Source organism: Catharus ustulatus, chromosome 21 (assembly GCF_009819885.2).
Source record: "Catharus ustulatus isolate bCatUst1 chromosome 21, bCatUst1.pri.v2, whole genome shotgun sequence".
In the NCBI taxonomy this organism is placed as follows: Eukaryota; Metazoa; Chordata; class Aves; order Passeriformes; family Turdidae; genus Catharus; species Catharus ustulatus.
Window position 1 is genome coordinate 6,082,548 of NC_046241.1, and position 21,547 is coordinate 6,104,094.

The 21,547-nt window shown below is 49.0% G+C and overlaps 1 protein-coding gene across 8 annotated transcripts; it reads right to left on the reverse strand.

Annotated features, from left to right (window-relative positions):
- Positions 1-87: 87 nt before the first annotated feature.
- Positions 88-21,522, reverse strand: PTGES (prostaglandin E synthase). 8 transcript variants are annotated; one of them, XM_033077881.2, is made up of 4 exons: positions 20,605-21,522; positions 6,041-6,240; positions 4,613-4,695; positions 88-2,740 (listed from the first exon to the last, which is right to left on the reverse strand). In XM_033077881.2, exons 2-4 carry the CDS (start codon positions 6,146-6,148, stop codon positions 2,491-2,493), a joined length of 441 nt encoding a protein of 146 aa, XP_032933772.1. In that variant the 5' UTR covers positions 6,149-6,240; positions 20,605-21,522; the 3' UTR covers positions 88-2,490. The 8 variants fall into 8 exon arrangements, with proteins under 8 accessions (XP_032933772.1, XP_032933773.1, XP_032933776.1 ...); XM_033077882.2 differs by lacking the exon at positions 20,605-21,522 and adding an exon at positions 19,177-19,344; XM_033077885.2 differs by lacking the exon at positions 20,605-21,522 and adding an exon at positions 10,116-10,352.
- Positions 21,523-21,547: the final 25 nt, after the last annotated feature.

Consider the following 21,547-nt stretch of genomic DNA (forward strand, 5'->3'; position numbering starts at 1 on the left):
CACATCTCCAATCACAGCAACATGTACTGGAGAGAGTCCATTTTATAAAACCACTGCCTTTCTCATTTGAAAACAAACAGGAAAAGAAAACAACCAAGTGGAGCCATTTTATGAAACTAAAACACACAGAGACTGGGCAGCAGCACCTCCCAGCCACTAACAACTTAAGAAAATACAGAAAAAACAGAGAAATGAAGCATTTGTTGCCCAGCAACCTAGTCCAAAAAAAAATGAGGGCTACTTATCTTGGAAAATACAAGCAGCTCCTTTATGAGTCCTAAGAACAGAAAGAAGAGCAACCACATCTTACCTGAGCTTCTCCAGCCCTCCAGGATTTTTGGGTGAACACCAAGCTTTGTAACAACTTTCTACTCAGGAAAGGAAAAGTGAGCAGAGCTGCTTGTAATTCCCAGCTCTGCTGAATTTAAAGGCTCAGCACAAATAATGCACACCTGGACAAGAGCTTCCTCTGCAGGGCAGGTGAGTGCAGAGGAAAGGGATTCTCTTTAGAAATCCCAGGGCACTCCAGGCTCTACAGTGGGGTTTAACATCCTGCTGAGGATCCATCCTGCTGAGGATCCATCCTGCTGGGGCTGACCCAGCTGCTGCCCAGCTGCATCTGCTGCTCCCGAAGGAAGGATGTATCAGAGTACAATGATTTGTTTTTATTGGGAATATTTGCTTCCTGCCACCAGGATGCATGTGCAGCAGCAGAGAAACATACAGGAGTTCAAGGCCTCGTGCACCATGTGAGGCAGAAAAGACTTGTGAAGAGGGGTCTGTGTTACCCAAGCATCTGTGGGAAGGAGAAGTGGCCAAGAGTGAACTGCTGAACCTGCAATCCAATTTCCCCACCTTCCTTGAAGTGGGAGAGCAAAGAATTCCACTCCAAACTTCACCACACAGCTCAGCCTGAGGCCACAACTGCAATGGCATCGAGTTACTGGTACAGAAACTACCAGAGCTGAGCAAAGGCTGAACATCAGTCTGAGCAGGGCTGAACATCAGTCTGAGCAGGTGTGCCCCAGTGAGGTCTCAGCAGGAGCATCTCTGAGGAGAGCAGAGTCAAGGGAACAGCCTTAGTGCACAGGACAGGTGGAAAGGGAATTTATTTTCTACTCATTCTGGCTTGCACCATGATGTTATTCAAATTCTGTGTTGCCCTCAGAGGAGGGAGGAGGCACTGAGAGCAGAGATTTCCTCCTGCCTTCTCCTCCAGAGGGATGCTCCATTGCTGCTGCTGCTGCTGGGAGCAGCCCCTGGCACCTGGGGACAGCTGTGTGCCAGAGGAGCTCATGGGCCCTTGTCACCAAGCAATACCCTGGTCCCCGCCTCTCCTCTCTTTGGGTGACACTGCAGAGCAGCAATGCTCCCTTCAAAGCCCCTCTGCTCATTTCCAGAGCTTTTTGCAAACACCAGCTGCTCCAGGCTGTGAATGGCGTGGCAGCAGTGGACAGCAGGAAACAGCTGAAAGAAAACACCCCTAAGGAGATCACATTTCCCAAATAACAACAATAACTTTCTCTGCAGCCAGAGAAAGGTTGGAGGGGGAAGAAACTCAGTCTGATGCCCTGGGGGCATTTTCAGGTATTAGTGGCATGTGGACTAGACTGCCCTTTGGGAGAAAACTCTGTCTGCAAACCCCCTGTTTTGTGCCAGCATTTTAGACTTTCCAGAAGTCCCAGAACTGTGTCCAACAAATGTATTCAGGCTCTGTGTCCAGGGTAAAGGATTCCTGCTGGCCTCTCCAGGCACGTACTCTGCATCTTGCTGTGGTGAGGCTGAGATGGAAAAGCCACAGCTGCTGCTGGCTGGGAGCTCCAGGAGCTAGCAGGGTCCTGCCTGCAGGGAGGCTCCTGGCAGGGAGCTGTGTCCCATGGTGTGAGATGAGGTGGCACTGGGAGCACTGAACACTTCAATGGCTTCACAGCATCACGCCCGGGATTTTGGCTTCCCTGTTAGGCTGCCTGGAAGGCACCAGCCTGCTGTCCTCCTTGGAGGAGAGGGAACCTAAGGGACTCACATTCCCACAGATGCACAGGGCTGGGCAGGAGAGGGGTGGCTGCTTTATGACCTCTGCTACCAACCACATCTGCTGACTAAGAGACTTTGTGGGATCCTCATGATTTCTCCCGCCTTCATGAGCAAGAGGAAAAGCCACATCTTCCCTGTCACAGCTCCAAACACAGAAAACCTTTCCTTCAATGACCCCTTCCTCTAGGGTATCCACGTGCTTTCCACCTCTCATGCTCAGCAGGAGAGAGAGAAACCTTCCCCCACATCCCTTCCCTGCATGTCCCATCTCTCTGGTGACTTTTATGACAAATTCTGATGGTGGAATTTCATCAAGGCTGCACTGAACATCCTCAGGGTGCAGGGACCTCCCTGGTGACATCCCTCTCTCACACACACACACACAGACACACTCCCACTTGCAGGGGGGACCAGCAGAGTCAGGAGGAGGGGGTTTGGGTCCAGTCTCTCTGGCTGTTACCAGTATGGGGTGGTGGCCAGGAGGATCTGCAGGGCCATGGAGAAGCAGGGCAGCTGGGCCACGCTGTAGGCCAGGGAGCGCGTGGGTGCCCTGAGGCGCAGCAGGTAGGCAATGGTGTGGATGATCCGCCCCACACAGAAGATGAGGAAGTGGATCCTGGCCACTGTGGGACTGGGATCCAGCAGGGAGTAGATGGCTCCAAGGAAGAGGAAGGGAAATATGTTCTCCATGTCATTGCGGTGGGCCCTGAAAAGCGAGATAAGGTTGTTCCTTCCCACTGGAATTCCCTGTTTTCTCTCATTCCTTCTAGCCAGGGTACCCATCCCTACATGCTGCTGGGTGTCTCCCCCAGTGGGTGGGGCAGACACAGCCCCAAAAGCCTCAGTTCTCCCTTACACATAGAGCAGGAGAATTTCACACCCTGTGTCTCTCCCTTGGGACACCGAGCTCCTGAAACTTTCTCTCTGTGACTGGGACGCCTTTGCCACGGCAGATGACAGCTCGAGGGCTGGAACTTTCAAATAAACAGAGCAAAACACAGACCCTGTGAAGCTGTGAAAAGCTCAAAACTGGTCTGGTGCCAGCACGGCATGGCCCCAGATGTGGCCATGCTACACAACAAAAGGCAGCTCCAGACCACAGCTTCTCCAGTGGAGAAACTCCCAGGATGAGAGGGTTTGTGCTTTCACTGCTCTCCATAAACACATCCAAAGGGGAGGAGGGGCCCAGTGACCCCCACACTGTGCCTACAGCACCTGGATAACAGTGCCACAGCATGGCTGGAGGGGACACTGTGGCCATGTGGTGTCACATCAGCACTGATGGGGCCAAACCCTGTGCTCCAGCTGAACACGAACCTGCCTGGGTGTCACAGCAGCACTGCCACCACCCACAGCACCACCAAAACAGGATCTGCTTGTGCCATGAGTGTGGCTGTGTCCCTCCTCCCCCAGGCACATCCTCTGAACAAACCCCAAGGACTTGGGGGTTCAGCAGGGCTGGAAGGACAAATAGAAAAAGAAGGAAGAGAAAGGAGAGAGCTGAGAGGCAGTCAAGGATTTTTAAAAGGCAGGGGGTAAATGTCCTGCCTTGCTCTGTCCCTGCCCTGCAGAGATCCCTGGCTCTGCTCCCCTCCAGATACAGTCTGAGATAAAAAGCTGACATTGCCCTTGCTCTGGGGAAACACCTTGGATTGAATGTGTCTTCTCCAGGGCTGCAAATAGATCACCAAGGAAGGACTCTGAGAGCTTTAGCTGCCAAAGTCAGATCCCAGGCTGCCCCAGGTTTTTGCTGCAGCTCCAGTTATTTATTTTTGTGGAAGTTTTTTTATTCTGAGTAATCCAAAGAAGATTATTATCATTATTTCTGCTATTATTTTCTTTTTGCTAGGAAGGAAACGGCTCATTTTCCATCCCTCTCCTCCCTCTGGCAGCCTGGCAATTAGGTGACACTGGATGTTTTCTAAAGCAAATGCTGGAGGCAGTGGGACATCAGCAATGAGGTCCCCAGATGCAGCCCAGGGCTCAAGGACAGCAGGGCACAGCTCCAGTCCCTTTCCTGTACATCACCTGCAATCCAGCTTAGCACTTGGAGCACCCCCTTCAGTAAGGGGAACAGCAAATCAAGCCCAGGGCTGAATAACCCCATGTTTTACCTGTGAGAAACTGTGATTCTCACAGAAGAGGTGTAACATTCAGAGTTTGTCCAAGCAGAAAGGCAAAAGTTATTGCTGTCCTGTTCAGCCTCTTCCCAAACCCCAAAAAGGGCAGTTGCCTACAGCACTGGGACCAGTCACTGTTGCCTGTCCAAGCTGTGCAGGGATCTGGGGTTCTATCAGAGCAGAACACTGTGTGGGTATGGGATGAGACATTGGGAGCCTGTGGGACTTTAAGCACCTAGAAGAGAATTATTCAGAGTTGGATGTTGAACACAAACCCAGATCCTTCTCTTGCTCCAGCGCACACCGTGCTGCTGTTAAAGATTAGCTCTAGGGTGCCACAGCAGAATATTATTTGATTAATGAGCCCTTCAGCTTCCCACTTCTCTGGCAGCAGCTGGTGCAGAGGGAATTGTGGCACCAGGAATGGTGGCACCAAAGGGAATGGTGGCACTGCTCACCTGAGGCACCGCTCCACGTCAGGGTCCTGGCGGCAGAACTGCAGCCCCCCATTGCGCACGGCGTCCTCTGGGTTTGCAAATGCCTGCAAGAGAGAGTCCCCACCTGCTTCCAGCCTTCAGGAACCTCACAGGTAGAAGCTTTGCCCCTAATCTGGAAGTTCTGTTGGGGTTTTTACCTGCCCTGATTTGCTACCACTGTTTATAAAAACAAGGGTCACTGCAGTTCTGTGCACACAGTCCTGGGGGTTAAACCCTGCACATCCCCAGGAGTTTTCCTTGTCCTCCAAAAACCCAATGCTGCCTGCTGAGCAGATCCCAAATTTAAGGTTTCAAGGGCTCTCTCACCTCACCCACTTCTTCCCATGAAACCCATTTAGAGACTTTGCCAGCCAGCAAGATCAGTGCTGGCAGAGAGCTTGCAGACACAACGCAGCATCCAAAAGATAACCAGGACTGATAGATTAGAGAATATTCCCTGGCTGATTTTTTGGCAGTGGCACCATGTGGCTTTCCCGTGGGAAAATAGGATCCTACACTAATAACGTTTAAAATGAAAATGATTTGTGCAAGCTCCCCACCTAAGCTCAGAAGCTGTTCCTCAGAGACCTGGCTACATCTGACAGCTTCATTGTGCAGCCTGGAAAGGGCCCTGGTGCTTTCTTTAATTGTGTTACAAGCCCAAACTGTCCCAGGGCTGGAGCATCATTTAGAATCACAAGGGGAGAAGACAATTTATCAGTGCACAAGGCATTTGTATCCTATTTGAGAGCAGAAATGTCCCTTCCTGCTCTACTGACGCAGTCAGAAACTCCTCAAATACTTTAAAACAAATTTTACAGAAACCTGGGTTTTCCCAGGAATTGGGGTGAGGGAATAGAAGTCCAGTTGGCCCCAGCACCTGATGGCAGCTGGGCCCCCCCTGATCGAGAACCATTTCCTCCTGCTATTGTTTTATTCCCCACGACTTGCTGCTCTCCTGGAGCAATCCCACAGCCAGCCTGCAAAAGCTCAAAAGCTTTCTGCAACATCACAAGAAAAAAGACCATTACAATGATTTCTTCTTAAACCTTTTTTTTTCCCCTTCTTTTTTTCTTCCAGACCCTGCAAATTAACTGTAAACACACTCTTTCTAGAAGCACCTCACCTGCTTGGCATTTTAGAACTGATTATTATTTAGATTAGGTTTCCAAAATTATAAACATCAAGCTACAGATGGTAGACACAAACAAAAAGGGTCAAAGAGAAGTGAGATATTTATCTGCTGCAGCTATGAAACAAGTTTTGCTTTCAACTGAAGTCAAAGAAAACTCAGCTTGCTTCAGGAAAATTTTGTTGAACTTTAGAGGAATAAAACAAGAAAGAAAAAACCACAGAAACCTAAGGAAAGGGCCAGAAAGGGAGGAGAAGGAAAACGAAACTGGGTCTTACCTTCTTTCTGAGTCTCACTTGCCCTGTAATGATGGCAACGACATACATTTTTAAAATCAAAATCGTGCTGTAGAACGTGAATGACAGGAACACTTTATTTTCCATCATTTTGGCAGAAAGTTCTGCTCAGTCTCTTCAGCACCCAAAGCCAGGGGAGATCTCGGGCTGTGAGAGAGCCCCGCAGGAGGGAGCAGGAACAGCTGCGTTAAAACACAAAATAAATCCTCTCATTTTCTGGTGAAAATGCGCACTCCCTGCACCTCCGCCAGGCTGCCAGGACAGCAAGGAACCCCAGCCCGCACATGGGACAGTTCCAATTCTCCTCACACCCAGCAGACACCGCCCTGGGGCTCAGCTTCACGTCCCACCTCTCCTTAAAGCACCCAGCCCGAGCCCCGTGCCGGCTCCCCGCGTGTGCCCGGAGCAGCTCGGAGCATCCCTGCCCGCCCGGGCACCGCTCACCGCTCACCGCTCACCGCGCACCGAGCGCTTCCTCCGCCGCACGAAGAGTCAGAACAAGGTGACCGCCTGTCCCAGCCGCCTCCAGCCCTGTGCTGGAGCCCACTCCTCCGTGACCACGCTTCCCGTCCCGCCCAGTGCTGAGCACTCATTCCCATGGCACAGACAGCCAGCCCTTTCCTGCACATCCACCTGCTGTGGATGTCCCTTGCTGTCCCTTGCTGTCACCTGGTCCATCCCTGCCCACCACCCGGCTGGGAGGGGACCCCCGGGAATGACCAGCCTGGAGCCTGGAGCCCAAGCAGGCATCGCAAAGCCCCAAAACTGCAAGGAGTGAAGAGCTGCCTGCCCGCCCCAAAGTCAGCTCGTCCTGGTTTTCTCCAAGAGGATGAACCAAGGCAGCCGAATGGAATTTGGTCCTCGGTTTAGAAAGTGCCATGTGAATGTGGAGCTGGTTTTTCCTCAGCTATCAAACATTGTGGAATAAAGAGTCTCTGCAGGCAGCTGGGCTGCTATGTAATGCAAATTTAACTCCTTCTCCCCCAGTGCTAGCAGCAGCAAACCTTAGGGAGCCAGAGGTGTGGGAGCTGACAGGAGCTCTCCAAGTTTATTACAGTGGAAGGGCTGGATTAGGTGTTCATTTCCTTAACACAGAAAAAATAAAAGAAGAAAAATACTTAAATACTTATTTCAGGAAAATAGAAAATTCTTTGTATTTGCTTCTGAATCTTTCTCATGGCCATTCTGCTGGTGCTGCAAACCCAGAGACACCCCACTGATCCATGCAATGCTCTGGCTCAGCCCCACCACACTGAGTGTGCAGGTGGAAGCACAAAGCAGAGAAGAAAACACAAAGCCAGATGCAGTGAGAGCATAGAAACTGGATGTAGCTCCTGTGGTTTGTGTTGCCGTGTGGAGGCCATGTGGTCTAGTTTTTCTACCTGATACCCAGAAAAGTTTTGACAAACCAAAACCTTCTACCAAGAAATATTTTGTACAACAGCCCACAAATAACGGAAGATTTAATCACAGTTTGCACTTTGCTATAGTGATTAAAAATGTGTAAAAGGCCCCCAGTTTCATATCTAACCAATAGACAAGAATTTTACTTGAAGTTCCAGGAACAGTTTGACAGATTTGTCCTCCTCTCCTGCCCCACAAGGGTCATCTTTTGGTAAGTCTTGTGTCCTCACATATGCTGAGTATAAATCTGGGAAATTAAGATTGTGATTGCCATTGTATTGTTAAAGCTCTGTAAAGCCACTCTGCAGTTCAGGCATTTATCATGGGCAATCAAAAAGAACCATATATGTTCCATTCAATAAATTGTGCTATTCCTGAACCCAGCTGGCTCTTTTGAACGTGACCAGACCTATAGTTCACAGACCATTTGTGCATCTGGCACGGAACCTTATAGTTTGGTTTCCTCAGCAGTGCAGAGAGCCTTTGAAAACCCCAAGCACTTGGTTTTAAGGGAGAGGTACTTGCAGCTGGTCACCACCACCCTGGCGTCAGGGAGGCTGCAGAACAAGTTGGGAACAGCCCAGTGTGGAGCTCTGCAGCCTTGGGCAGGCTGCTCCCTGGGGGTGGGAGTGGGGACACCAGCACAGACAGCAGCCATGTGGATTCACTCTGTGGTAAGAGCTGGGGTGTTCACCAGCAAACTAACCACCCACGAATCCCTGGAGCTCAGCACGGTATTATAAACACCATAATGCCAAGGATAAGTAGACAGTGGCAAAACCACATCCCAAAAACTGCTCCCTCCCACCCCTCTTCTCCACAGCTGATGATAGGGATCAACCCATAGAGGAAATCCTGGTGCCCAGGGACTGGGGTTAGGCAGGGCCAGACCAGCCCCACAGCATGGATGAGATTCTCCAGCAGCTCCTTCTCCCAGGAGCAGGGAGAGGGCAGGCAGCCAGACCCTCCACAGCACATCACACCCTCCATCCAGCAGCTCCAGTTTTTACCAGCTGATGATCCAGTCCAGGGTGTCTCCAGCAGTGGGACCTTTTTCTGTCATGCACCTTCTTCCCCTGCCAAGGCACCCAACACCTCGGTGAGCAGCAGGAATATGCACCTGCAGACAAGCCAGGACTCCTCCTGCCAGCCAGCCAAACTTCTCCTTGGCATTGTTCAAACATTGGCAAGGAGCCGTGGACAATTTGCACAAGCAACTGGCACTAATTTACATTAAATTGAGAGATCAGAAAGCACACCTTGTTTAGGGATAAGTCCTCTGGGCAAACTCAGGTGTGGATGGGTTAATTTTTAATTTTTTTTTTTCAGTGTGTTTATGCATTTCAAACCCCTTTCACAGAGTGGAACCCCAGAGGGGAGGGTTATGATGGGGATGAGGAGCAAAGGCAGGTGTAAATGCTCCTGGGATCCCAGCTCCTTTCCAGCTTACCAGGTTCAGGGTTCTCATGCTGGGTTGAACACATCCACACTTGCACCTTCCTGGCTTTCGAGACCCCAGGCAGTGCAGCTGCCGGAAGCGCGTTCAACCATCCCATTAAGCCATACGGAAGCAGGCTGTTAATGTGAATGATTTTATCCTCCTCCAGAGATCACATCCTGCCAGGACACAGCCCTTGCCTGAAGGAGGCCAGGTCCTAATGGTAGTATGTCTTTAAACTACAAGTCAAGCCTTAAAACCTTGAGCATCAGAGGTCTCAATCCAGAATAAGATCTACCTAAACCCAACACTGCTAGCCTAAAACACTGCTTTTTTTTTTTTCTGAGAAATTATTAATAAAAATCCATGTGAGACTTTGAAAGATTAGGTTGTCAGATCAGACTCACCCCAGGAGCTGTAGGGAAAAAATGCAGCATTTTTCAAGATCAGGAGGAGGAACTGAACTGTAGGAAGCAGAAAGAATGGAAAATTCATGGGAGGTGCTCGAGAAAAGTACTTAAAAATAGAAACCTGTAAAAGCAATTCTGCTTTGGCAAGATTATGGAATAAAAATCACACGTAATTCCCACACAGGTTATTTATTTGACCAACTGAATTATGCTATGTGTTGTAACATTTTTCCACTCCTGTTTACCTTGGGGAATTTCCGGGTGGCAGCAAAAGGAAAGGAGTGGCTCAGTGGAGCACGTCTGCTGGGGTGGCACTCTGGGCTCCACCCTGATCCCAAAGGGAAGCCGACACTGGAGCAATTACAGCTCAGATTCTCCAGAATTTTCCCTAACAAGCAATTACGTCCCACACCTGGGGCGAAGCAAAGAGCCTGCTCCAGGCTGGAGAAGACAGGCAGAACTTTTCCAGGTGGAGAAGGTGCACACCCAGCTGGGATTGTGTTTTTCCTGGGCCCAGGAGCTGAGCTACATTCTCAGCTTGTTCCAGTGCTACCGTGGACACTGGGGTCCTCCTTCCCTGCCATTTCTTCCTGCTGCTCCCAGCACAAAACCTGCACACCCCAGTGATCACCTGCACCCATCCTGGGAAACTCAGCTGCCAAGGGAGGCTGTGCTCTGCTGGCTCATCAAACACCATGACTTTTCAAGTAAAGGCATGAGAGATTTTGCTTTTTATTAGTGAGAAGGGTGCTCCACCTGCGTTCCCTCCTCAGTCTGCATGAAAACTCCCAGTACCATGACACACCTTCCATGGGTCTGTGAAATCCTCTTGCTTCACCTGCAGCTCCCAATCCCCAGACTCCTGGGCTCCTCATGCTTGTTTCAGCGAGCAGGACACAGAAGATACTGCAAAGTCAGTAAGCAGTGGAACCACCAGCACATTCAGCCTCCAGCATTAGCATCTGTTGTGGTTTCATGCTGGCCAAAACTCCAGGCACCCAGGAAAGTCACTCACTCACCCTCCCCTGCCACAGCTAAGCAGAGAGAAAATTAATGAAGGCTTCATGAGTTGAGATAGACTGGGAGAAAAGATTCCAAGGGCAAAATAAGCTTGGCTTAGAGGTAAAAAGTGAATTTACTCCTAACAAAATCAGAAGAGGACATGAGAAGTAAAATAAGCCTTTAAAAGCACTTTTTTCTTCCCTCAATCCCACTCTCCTTCCCACTGACATGCAGGGAGACAGGGCATGGGAGTTTTGGTCAGTTCATCATCCAAGATTTTCTTCTGCTGCTTAGGGAGAGGAGTTGTTCCCCTGTCAGACCATGGAGTCCCTCCCATGGGAGACAGTTCTCTGTGAACTTCTCCAGTGTGTGCCCACTCTCATGAGCAGCAGTCCCCCCAAAACTGCTATGATGTGGGTCACTCTTCCTCGGGGTGCAGTCCTGCCAGGACAGGCTGCTCCAGCCTGGGAAAACTGGACCACAGCTCCTCCAGGCATCCACCTGCTCTGGCATGGGCACCTCCCCACGGGCTGTGGGTGGATCTCTTCATCCCCATGGATCCCCATGGGCTGTGGTGGATCTCTGCATCCCCATGGATCCCCATGGGCTGTGGGTGGATCTCTTCATCCCCATGGATCCCCATGGGCTGTGGTGGATCTCTGCATCCCCATGGATCCCCATGGGCTGTGGGTGGATCTCTGCATCCCCATGGGCTGTGGGTGGATCTCTGCATCCCCATGGATCCCCACGGGCTGTGGGTGGATCTCTGCATCCCCCATGGATCCCCATGGGCTGCAGGGGCACAGCTGCTTCACCATGCTCCTCCCCACTGGCTGCAGTGGAATCTCTGCTCTGGAACCTGGAGCACCTCCTACCCTTCCTTCTCCACTGACCTCAGTGTCTCCATGTTGTTTTCCTCACATGTCTCACCTCCTCCTCTTCTCTAGCTGAAAAAAAATGCATCACTCACTGTGCTTTGATCTCCTTAAATGTGTTATCACAGAGGTGTTACCATCATCTCTGATTGGCCCAGCCTTGGCCAGCAGCATGTCCATCCTCAGAGCCATTAGGGATTGGGTCAGAGCCAGCAGGGGAAACTTCTGGCACTTTCTCACAGAAGCCACCTCTGTGACTGCCCCTTCTCTCCCACTACCAAAAATCAGGCAGAGGAAAACCAACACAGCATCTCAGGAAGCAACTGGGATGCTTCAGCCTTCAGCAAACTCAGGCAGATTTTGTCTGGTTTGCATTTTAAAGTGACAGTACTGGCTGCAGCTATCTGAGAGGCCTCAGGCATGAGGAATGTACGATCAGACTCTCCCAAATTGTCCTTCACACTCAGAAGAGCAGATGCTTGCAGCAGGAGAGAGCCATCAGGAGAGGAGGCCAGGGAAGGGGCAGGCATGTGGTGGCTCTGAGCAGAGGAAGCTGCAGCTCCCCAGCCAGGCCCAGAGCCAAGTGAGAGGCAGTGGCACGTCCTCCTGCCTTTTCCCTCCAGCTCCATCCATCATCCTTCCCTGCCTGCTCCTGGGCTGCTCCCAGCCTCTCTCCTGCCCCAAACTGTCATACCCACCTTGGCTGCAGGGGAGTCACTGTGTCCTCTGCTGCTGTGGCACTGCAGAGGTGCCAGAAGAGGCCATCAGGCTGTGGGTGTGTGGGAAGTAGATTGTTTTCTCTTATTCTGAGCCTCACATGGATTCATGCCTGGGCTTTCTCTTACAGGAAAGAATTCCTTGGCTATGCTGCTCTGTGCCTTCAGGAATGAAAACCCGCTGGGAGAGGAGCTGGGGGAAGTTATTTCTGCTCTGTCCTGTTCTCTCCCTCTGTCCCTGCTGGTTTAAGTGCTGGCTTTAGGCAGAGCTACACCTGCCACTGCTGACACCAGGTAAAGGTGGGAGATGGGGGTCAGGGCTTGGGGGGTGGGGAAGCTGTGTCTCTCTCTCTCTCACTCAGCCACACCTCAGCATCTCGTGATGTGTTTTGCTTCCCAAGAACCAGATCCCATCAGCTGTAAACAACAGGCAAAAACCACTTGTGTTACTGCCTGAAAAAAAGGGAGTTTCCCTGCCAGACTGGGAGAGTAGAAGAACAAATTACTGCCAAAAATGTCAGAATTTGGGAACATTTCCTAGACTTCAAGCAGTTGGAAAACTACAATGTAGATGAAGATTCCCTGGTGGGGTGCTCTTAAAGAAGAGCAAAGGTAAAGGATGCAGCAAGGTCCAGCCTCCACAAGCTGTGCTATGGAGAGATGGGAATCAGGGCATGGGAATCACAGCATGAAGAGCCCTGGCTCACTAACAGGGCTTGGGGAGGAAGCAACTGTGGTCCCTGATTCCAGCTTCAAGGTGAAAAGTAGAAAATAAACCTCTTATTTCCTGGGCTGTTAACCCTGCCTTGTAACCCAGCAAGAACAGGTTCCAGAGTTTGTGAATTTTCAAGTATTTTAAGCATTGTTTTCACCAGACAGTAATTTTCAAGTTCTCACAGGACAAGAGGGAATGGAAAGGTCAGCACATCATTTCCTGTCCCTGACCCAAGCTGAGAGTGACTACACCATCCTGGTGAGACCAGCCCCAAGGAGAGCCTTTGTTCATGGCTTTGCCATAGACATTCATCCACCACAAAGCTTTCCAAAACACAGAGCTTATTTTTAAACCCCCCAAGTTCTCTGTGTGCCCTCCATCACCCCAAATTAAACAGCAGCATTTTTTCCCACTCTCTAGTATAGGTCATGCTGTCTAGATCTCTTTAGCACACACACTGATCACTTTGCAATGACCTGGAGACCAACTGGGCTTCCTAGAGCAGATCAGGAGCTCATTTCTGCAAGACCTGACTCAGGCAGGAGTCACAGATGCCTTGGTAATTTTGAGGTTTTATGAGTCATTGTGTCATTGGCCCAGACACATCCTAAAACTTTCTCTTTTTTCTGCACTGAGTCCTGAACAACATTTCTTTTGGGCTTGCTTTTAGGCCAAAAGGTGGTCTGGGTTTCAATTCTGATGTTGTTAATAAACATCCCCCACTAGCAATGCTAAAACACACTCCCTACAATCAGCCTGGAAACCAGGGACTAATTTAGCTGTTATTTGCAGCCACCTTGCCTGGAAGCTTTTTATTGTGCTCTGGTCTCAGCTGGCCTCTTGCTCACAGCAGTGGGAGCACTGACACAACATGACCCTGACTTTATCCAGAGCAGAATTTGGATTGAATGATGCAAAGAAGTAGAAAAACCTCTCTACTGCAGGCAGTGATGCTTGGGCTAACCATCCTAAATTTTCTTCTCTGCCTGAATGATCCATCAGCAGGACTCCAGGAGCCTGCCCAGGTCCCATGTGTTGATTACTGGTTTACAGCCTACATCCTCATGTCCTCAATGTTCCCAGAAATCTGCTCCACCCTGTGTTTATGCAACCCTGAAGCTCTCCATGGGGGAATACGTGCTTTTTGCAATGTTTTACAGAGCAGCAGAATGCATCTCTCTAGCCCAGCACGTTTGTTAATAGTGCCACTGACTCAGGCAAGAACGAACAAGTTCCCCCATTAGCAGGAGGGAAGATGGATCCCAGCTGTGGAAAGGCTGTAGGGACAGGAGGCTGTGGGATGTGGGCTAGGGGTGTCCCACAAGGAGAGCTGGACAGCAGGAAGGGGCAAGGAGCTGTGCTGCACCATTATTGCAGAGGGGGAAGTTGGTGTGAAGGCTCTGTGGTGGGAGGAGCTGCTGCTCTTCACCAGCAATGAGGTCCTGGCAGGGCTGGATCAGCCCTGGACACGCTGTGGTTTCAAGGCAGGACGTGCCCCTGTGGGAGACAGCAATGGATTGAGGCCCTCTGCTCCTGTTCACCACAATTCATCCAATCTTCAGGAGTCAGAGATTAACTTAAGCTCTGACTCACAAGGCTCAATTCTCTTTCTTGTAAATTTGTTGTCATACATGATGGTAATGTTTGATAATTACATGCGTCAAGTCACTGTCCAAACTGTTAAAATTCAATTACTTCTCGAGACAATTCAGTTCCATAATGAAACACAATTTAAATTGAGATGATGATGACAATAAAAATAATAATAATATTTTTATGGGCTCTCCTTCCCCTCTTGTTCATGTCACAGACAGACACACAGGGGAATTAAGAAGAACAGTTCTTGCTCAGCTTTGCCTGGCATTCTCCTCCTTTGAAACATGTCTGTGAAAGCACCTCTTACTCAGCTTTACTACAGTCCCACTCGCTTTCATCTCTCTTCAAAGGAGATTTCTCCATGCTTTTGATTATCCCAGTCATACTTTCATATTTCCCTCTATGCTGAGGCAAGCAGCTGACCAGCACATGACTGCCAACTCCTTCACCCCTTGCACTCCAAATGTCCTTCAACCTCCTAAAAGCTCATTTTTCTTTTAAATGCCACAAATCCTCACTGAGGGGTCTAGGATGACTCCACACCAAGTTACTCCCAAACTGTAGGAATTCCAGCAATGTTCTATAGAAGACAGCCCTGGGACACTTCACAGCTATTGAGCATTAGATCTGGCTGCTCATCCCTCTTCCTTGGGGGCCTCTCTGTATCCTCCAGCCAATCTCTTTTTCTGTGCTGTTAGCATGGACCTAACATTGTTCTTTGCAGAGAATGTTCCCTTCTTATCAACTCATTCCAGCTCCCTGTTGGCCACAGGGTTCCCAGCTCACATTTTAACAATTGCTGGAAACTGGAGTCCTGCAGGGAACCTTTTGTTTTGGCAGAGTACATTTTTCTTCCAGTTAGATGAAATATCTCCTGGATAAAGAACCTAACAGTTTCAGATCCCTTCCTTTATTTAATATAGAGGAATCTGTATGGAGATGGTACTTTACAGGTCATTCAGAGTAAGATTTGAGGCATAAATTAACATATCCTCAGGTTTCCCTACAATGACATTCTGATGTCCAAACAGAGAAAGACAGACCTGGTGAAATTTCCAGCAAGCCTCACTGGTCTCCACAGAAATCACCAAATCCCTTCTTGCTCAGGAGGCTGCTGGTGCCTGCAGTTCCTGATTATGTACATGAGGCTCTCCAGCCTGTGCTGCCCTTTGGCCTTGGCTGGCACACTGCCCGCTGCTCTTCCTTGGCCCTGGGAAGTACCAGCCTTGCTCCATAACTTCCTCAGCACTTCAAGTAGTCCAGACCCACCCTCTCTGAACAAATGAGGAAGCTATTACAGCAACAGTCACTTTCTCCTCATGAACCTACTTGATCCTCAGTGTCAACTGCTACAGCTGATTAAAACCAGGCAGAGTTCTTGGGCATGAACTGAAGACAGAGCAGGGAAGGCAGAGGCACCAGGCAGAATAGCTGCCTTGCAAGACTAATTTTAGTGAGCTGTGTTTATGGTTCCTCCACAGGAGATGGGTGTTAGAGCAGGGTGTTAGCTTTGCTAAACCCCAAGCCAAACATTGCCTCCGACTCTGGTCCAACCCAAAACCTTTCAAATCCCCTTTCACCTAAGGGTCCAAAACCATTGGATGTGGCTGTCTGCTTAATAACACCATGACCTTTGTGCTGTGGATGGGATACAAGCCCCTCACCACATCAGAGCCCATGACTGGAGTGAGGACACATTACTCATGCCCTACTCTTCCTGTAGAACCCTCCCACACCATGTGAACACAGTGTCTTCTCATTTCATCCAAGTGAAGTTTCATCTCTTTCACACCGTTTTTATCCCTAAATTATTATTTACAACAGAATTCTATTTAAGATAGAATATGGGCTAAAGTTTCCCTATTATCTCTTGTTCGTTCAGTGTGAGCTATTGCTACACAAGCAAACAGGCTCACATGAGACCTGCTCTGCTCCAAGCCAGCCTGGAAAACAAAACCAGAAATTCCTGAAGACAAGCCAAACAGGAACACTGCTATTTCAGATTCTGAGCTCAATTTTAAAAACAAGGGTAAAAACCAAAGGCAGGATCAAGGCAGGTGAAGTTTAACTCTCACAGTATCCTCATCTTGCCAGTGAGCACCTACAGCACGAGGTTTAATTCTCTTTCTTGTGGATGTGTTGTCATAAATGGTGGGAACATTCAATATTTACATGCTAAGTTCACCATCCACACCATTCAAACTAAACTGTATCCTTGGAGAATAAGTCCCAAAATGAAAGAAAATCTGAATTGAGATGATGATGATGGTGATGATAATAATGATGATTATGATCATTATATATTTATGGGATCTCCTCCCTCTCTTGTTCATGTCATGGAGAGACAAGCAGAGGATTAGGAACAGATGATGTGACAAAGCCAGTGTTCCTGGAGCTGGGTGAGAGCACCTTGACCTGACCCCAAGATCTAATCACTAAACCACAGAGGATGTGTGCACCAGGAATGTTTAGTTTACAAGTCAAAACAGAGCCTAACTGCCAGCATCGATAGCCCATCCACTGGGTCTATTGCTACCATTTCATACATTATTCATCTCGATCTTGCACGACACAGGCTTTGAAATCAGAGCCTGGAGGCCAGAAGGGGTGAAAAGGCAAAGCTGGTGAACGGTAAAGCAACATCCACACCCTGCTTTGCTCTGCTGAGTTCCAGCCCTGAGGATGCCTCTCTCAGCTGCCAGCCCAGGTGGATTTGCATGGTCCAGTGGAGACTGCTGTTTATCTGCACCTGGCTTTGGGTGGTGCCATCATCGTGGAATCAGAACCATCCAGGTTGGAAAAAAACTCTAGGATCAGAGCTCACTTCCCCAAGTGCCACATCCACATGACTTTCAAAGAATTCCAGCTGTTGTGCCTTCCTGTCCAACAGCAGACACCCAAAGCAGCCCATAAAATACCCACCTGAGCCCCAGTCTCAGCTCTGGTAGTTAACAGCAGTTAACCAGTAGTTAAACTCTTAACAGCAATTTTCTCCAAGCTATTCCTTAACTTCTTTATTCTGAGCACCAAAATATGAGACTGGAGAATGTCCAGGATGTAAAAGTCCGTTTGAGAAATGGACACCTGCTAAGATCACTCAAGTAGAGATTTAAAAACTCTTCTCTTCAAAGCCTGTGGCAGTCCTGGCAACTCCTGTTCATATGAACCTAAAGCTCTGATTCTGTCCAAAGCTACATGGCTGCCTCCCTCCATCCCTTCTGCCTGTGGAGGGGGAACAGAGCTGTTTTGGCTGCCAGGCACTTCAATAATTCCCTTGTGCTTGTTCTCAGAAACACCATCTCCATCCATCATTGCTTGATGGAGTTGATACGTGTGAAAGATCAAGCAGGTTGCAGCACCAGGACTCAGTCCAGAAAAAAGCAGTGAAGTGTCCTGCCAGCATTGTCACCTTGTGCTTATCTACAAAACATTCAATTTCCAGCAAGTTCCCACGGGAGGCAAGAAATGTGAGACGGCAACTTCCCTCAGCCACCAGTGGAGCACAGCTTAAACAGGTTCCCTCCCCTCCTCTCACTCCCATCCCTACCAGGTAACACAACTTCTGTAGCTCCACCTGCTGCAAACCCCTCGGGATCAGATTAAAAATCCCATTTTTCTCCCTCTGCAGAGCTGTCAGCATTCACCATGGCCAAAAGGCACCGGCAGCACTGACAGCACTGGCAGCACTGACAGCCCTGCTCGGTGCCAGCTGCTCTGGGGAGGAGCTGTGCCGGTGCAGACCAGGGACAGCTCTGGCCTGATGCACCTCAGCATCCCAGCTCTGGTTGGTCCTCAGGGCTGGTTGGTCCTCAGGGCTGGGACAGCATGGGGACACTCTGCACTAGGCTCAAGGTAAAGGGCTTTGAGATTTGGCATCCAGGTAGGAAACAATTTTTCTTGTTGTAGGGAAGAACATCTCAATGGAATTTTTCAGAGACACCAACCAGAACAAAATCCAACCCTTCCTGTTCCTCAGAATTTCACAGGGGTTCAGATGTGATCAAAGGAGTTATTTCCCAAGTATATAATGTTCTATTTCACTCAGATATCTTTCCCTGTTGGACTGTCCCTCTTCACACAGCTCAGCACCACACACTGACTCAATGATTTTGTACCCTGATAAGGATTTTGAAGCCTGTCCAAGCTGAATCACGGTTCAAGCTCTTGAGTAAATATTTTAGTGACAAAACAGAATTGTTAAACCCTTTGCTATGAACTACCATGTTAAAAAAAGCCCCTCATCATCTGCAAACCTCAATTTTCCTACCTGCAAGAGAAGGATGACAGGCTCTTGACTCCCTGGGTGTTTCTAGGATTAGACAATGTCTGCTCAATTTACATTAATGTAGATTTTGGTATTTTGTGTTACCGTTCCTGTCACATTACAGAAAGGTCAATGAACATTCCATGAGTCAGAGCATTTCCACAGCATTAGTGTAGCCCTCAGAGCTTAGCTAGACTTTGTATTTGGATAAATCCCACCACAATACCACTTTTTAAAGATCCCAACGTACGTCAGAGGGGCAGCCCTTTCCTGTCACTGCCTCATCTCTGTGTTTAGGATAAGCAGCACTTGGAGGATGATGCTGAAATTAAAGCAAGGAAAAAAACCAAAGCAAAACCACACATACAGGGAAGGGGGAGGGATGGTGTAAAAGGATAAAAATAAAGGAAAATCTTCCCAGAAAAACTCAGGCCATTAGAGAGTGTCCAGCCACAGTCAGAAGGCAGGTAGAGATTATGTAGAAATTAATGTAGGGAAAAGTGACTCTCCCAGCTCTTTTTCTGCAGATAGAAACCTTCAGCAGGAACCTCTTGCCAGCCAGCACCTCATGTAAAACAGCACATTTCCAAACCTCTTTCATAAAGCATGTGGAAATATTGAGGAGCTAATATATCCTCCAACAAAAACACAGAGTTTTTCTGGGGAAAGCAATGATTCATTGATCCTGCAATTCTTACCTGGAAAACTCTTTCACTCCATGAACTGAAGATAGGGCTGCAGCCCTGATTCCCAGCACCCTGTCCCCTGGAGACATTTTCCTTGGCTCACCAGCCAGCTGGAAGGTCTGCTGCCTTATGATGGAAGAGCCCTGCTAACCAGCCAGATTCCAGATTCTCTGAGCTCGTTGCCACAGAGCTCAAAGCCAGCCAGCCCAAAGTCCTGCAAATGCTGACTTTAAACCAATCAAACTGCAGGTGGCAGGAAATTGCAGCACACCGGAAGCAGGGTCAGGCCAGGCAAAAATCTCATCTGAGACATTTCTCTCTCCTCACCCTTGGCCTTGAGTACTCCCTCTCTGCATCTCTTATCTCTTGCTTTGCAACACAGATGCCCCATCTCCATTTCCTCCTCTACTACAGCAGCTTTAGCACCCCAAATTACCCACTGCAAACACCCCATATCCTCCAGCTCCCACCACTGATCCCCAAATTCTTACAGCTCTTCCTGTACTCTCTGCAATGTCCTGTCCTCTTCCACACCCTCTCCTTTTTACCACACCACTTTCACTGCTGATCAACATCCCAAATCACAGACACCCCAAGCCCATTGCACACTGAACACCCAGCCAAAGCTCTTCTCTGCTGCAGATTTTCAGTACTTTCAGCTTGTGGCAGATGACTCACTGCTGGCCAACCACCCCACCCCTGTGCTGGTCAGGAGGGCAACATCAAGGCATGACAGGATGCCAGTTTTGTGTCTAGGGCACAGGAGGGTGTTGAGGTGAAAGAGCAACATGCTCAACACAACAGGCACAAATCATTGCACTGTGGACTGTGTGTTGCAGGGTCTGTGCTCCACTTGGAGCTTCCAGACTGCTGTTCAAGGAAATTGCCATCAATGTCAGGCTCACCACCACTATTAGACATCTCATCCATGTCCAGGCCCAGCTTGAACCCATTTAACTTGTAAAGGATAATGAGATAACAGCATGACATGCAGCAGCTGAAGATTATTTAAACACCCATCTGGTACCTGTTATGCAGCATACGTCCTATTGTTGTATAGGAAATATATGCCACCTCCCTCCCACATGGAAAGGAGAAGATCTATAGATCTATCTCCTGCTACCCCTTCTTTTTGCACAGATGAGGTAATTCTCCTTCTCTGTGCTGTTTCTAGCACATCACTTTGCATTTCCCATCTGTGTTTTGGGAGATGCAGTCCTTTCCAAGCTGTTGAGACCTTGTGAAAATACACAAGAGCACAACGAAAAATTTGCTCAAGACATCTCACCCCCTTCACACATCAGTCAGAAAAGACTGCCGTGAAATCAATTCACCCTTTGGTACAATGTGGCACTAGCCTTTATCCCAGAGATTCAGGGGTGACAGTCCATGTCTATGTTTGTTGGACCACACTGATTCTACAGAGGAATGGTGAAATACCTGCTGAAGCCTGCAATCTGCTCCCACTCTGATTCAGACAGACAGATGAGAATCTGCAGATCCCAGCTGAACAGCCTGATTTCTTTATCCAAACTCCCCACGTTCCTTTGCAGGATGACTTTGGCTGTTTTGAAATGGCCCTCATAGCTCTGGCTCTCTGGGATCTCTCAGCAGCCGTGGGCCGGGATGTTGTGTATCCCAAGAAATCACGTTTCACAACACAAGCTGTCAGCTCTGCAGATGGGAGTCCACACTCCGCTGTTTTTCTCAAGCATGACTCAGTCCTCTGCAAAAACTGTTCTCCCATGTAAATCCTGGAGCAAACCCTGTGTCTGACGCTCCATCTAGTGTTCAGCACGGACAGATGCAGAGGGAAGCGGTGACTGGAGAATTCCCAGCATTTTCAGCGTATTAAACCACCTTTATAAAACTTATTTGTCTCTAAAACAGCTCAGAGAGCCCAGGCGATATGGATTCCTGCATATCCCTGCCAGTTCCTTCTTCTTTGCAGACTCTGGGTGTCAAAGTGGAGACAGGAGCTGAAAAGCCCTGGAAAACCCAACTCCTTCTGTGCTTGGCTGCCCACCCCGGGGCTTGGAGGACACCTGGGCAAACCCAGGAATGAAATTCTTTTCAGCCTTGGAGTCGATGCAGCTGACAGCCTGGACTCTCTCAAGCAGGGAACAGCAGCAATTCCTGGCTGCTCGGCAGTCGGCAGCACTGGGCGCTCTTACCAAGACAGCTATCACATCTTGAGCAGGTATTTTGAATACTAAATAACGCCGCTTAGTGTCTTTCCAATGATATTCTTAAAATAAAATGGGAAATACTGAAAAGTGCGTTTGCTGAGAAAAACCCTTTTCTGCTGTCTGCTCTTCATTGCAAACACGCTTTTTTTTTTTTTGCTGGTGGGGAGATAGTGAAGTTGTCACGACAAAATAAT

Bases quoted from the DNA above. Each gene is read 5' to 3' on its own strand.
- PTGES (XM_033077881.2), bottom strand. From the start codon at position 6,148: ATGATGGAAAATAAAGTGTTCCTGTCATTCACGTTCTACAGCACGATT. The intron at 4,696-6,040 runs GTAAGACCCAGT...TCTCTCTTGCAG, and splicing joins AAGTGAGACTCAGAAAGAAG to GCATTTGCAAACCCAGAGGA. The intron at 2,741-4,612 runs GTGAGCAGTGCC...CTCGCTTTTCAG, and splicing joins GACGTGGAGCGGTGCCTCAG to GGCCCACCGCAATGACATGG.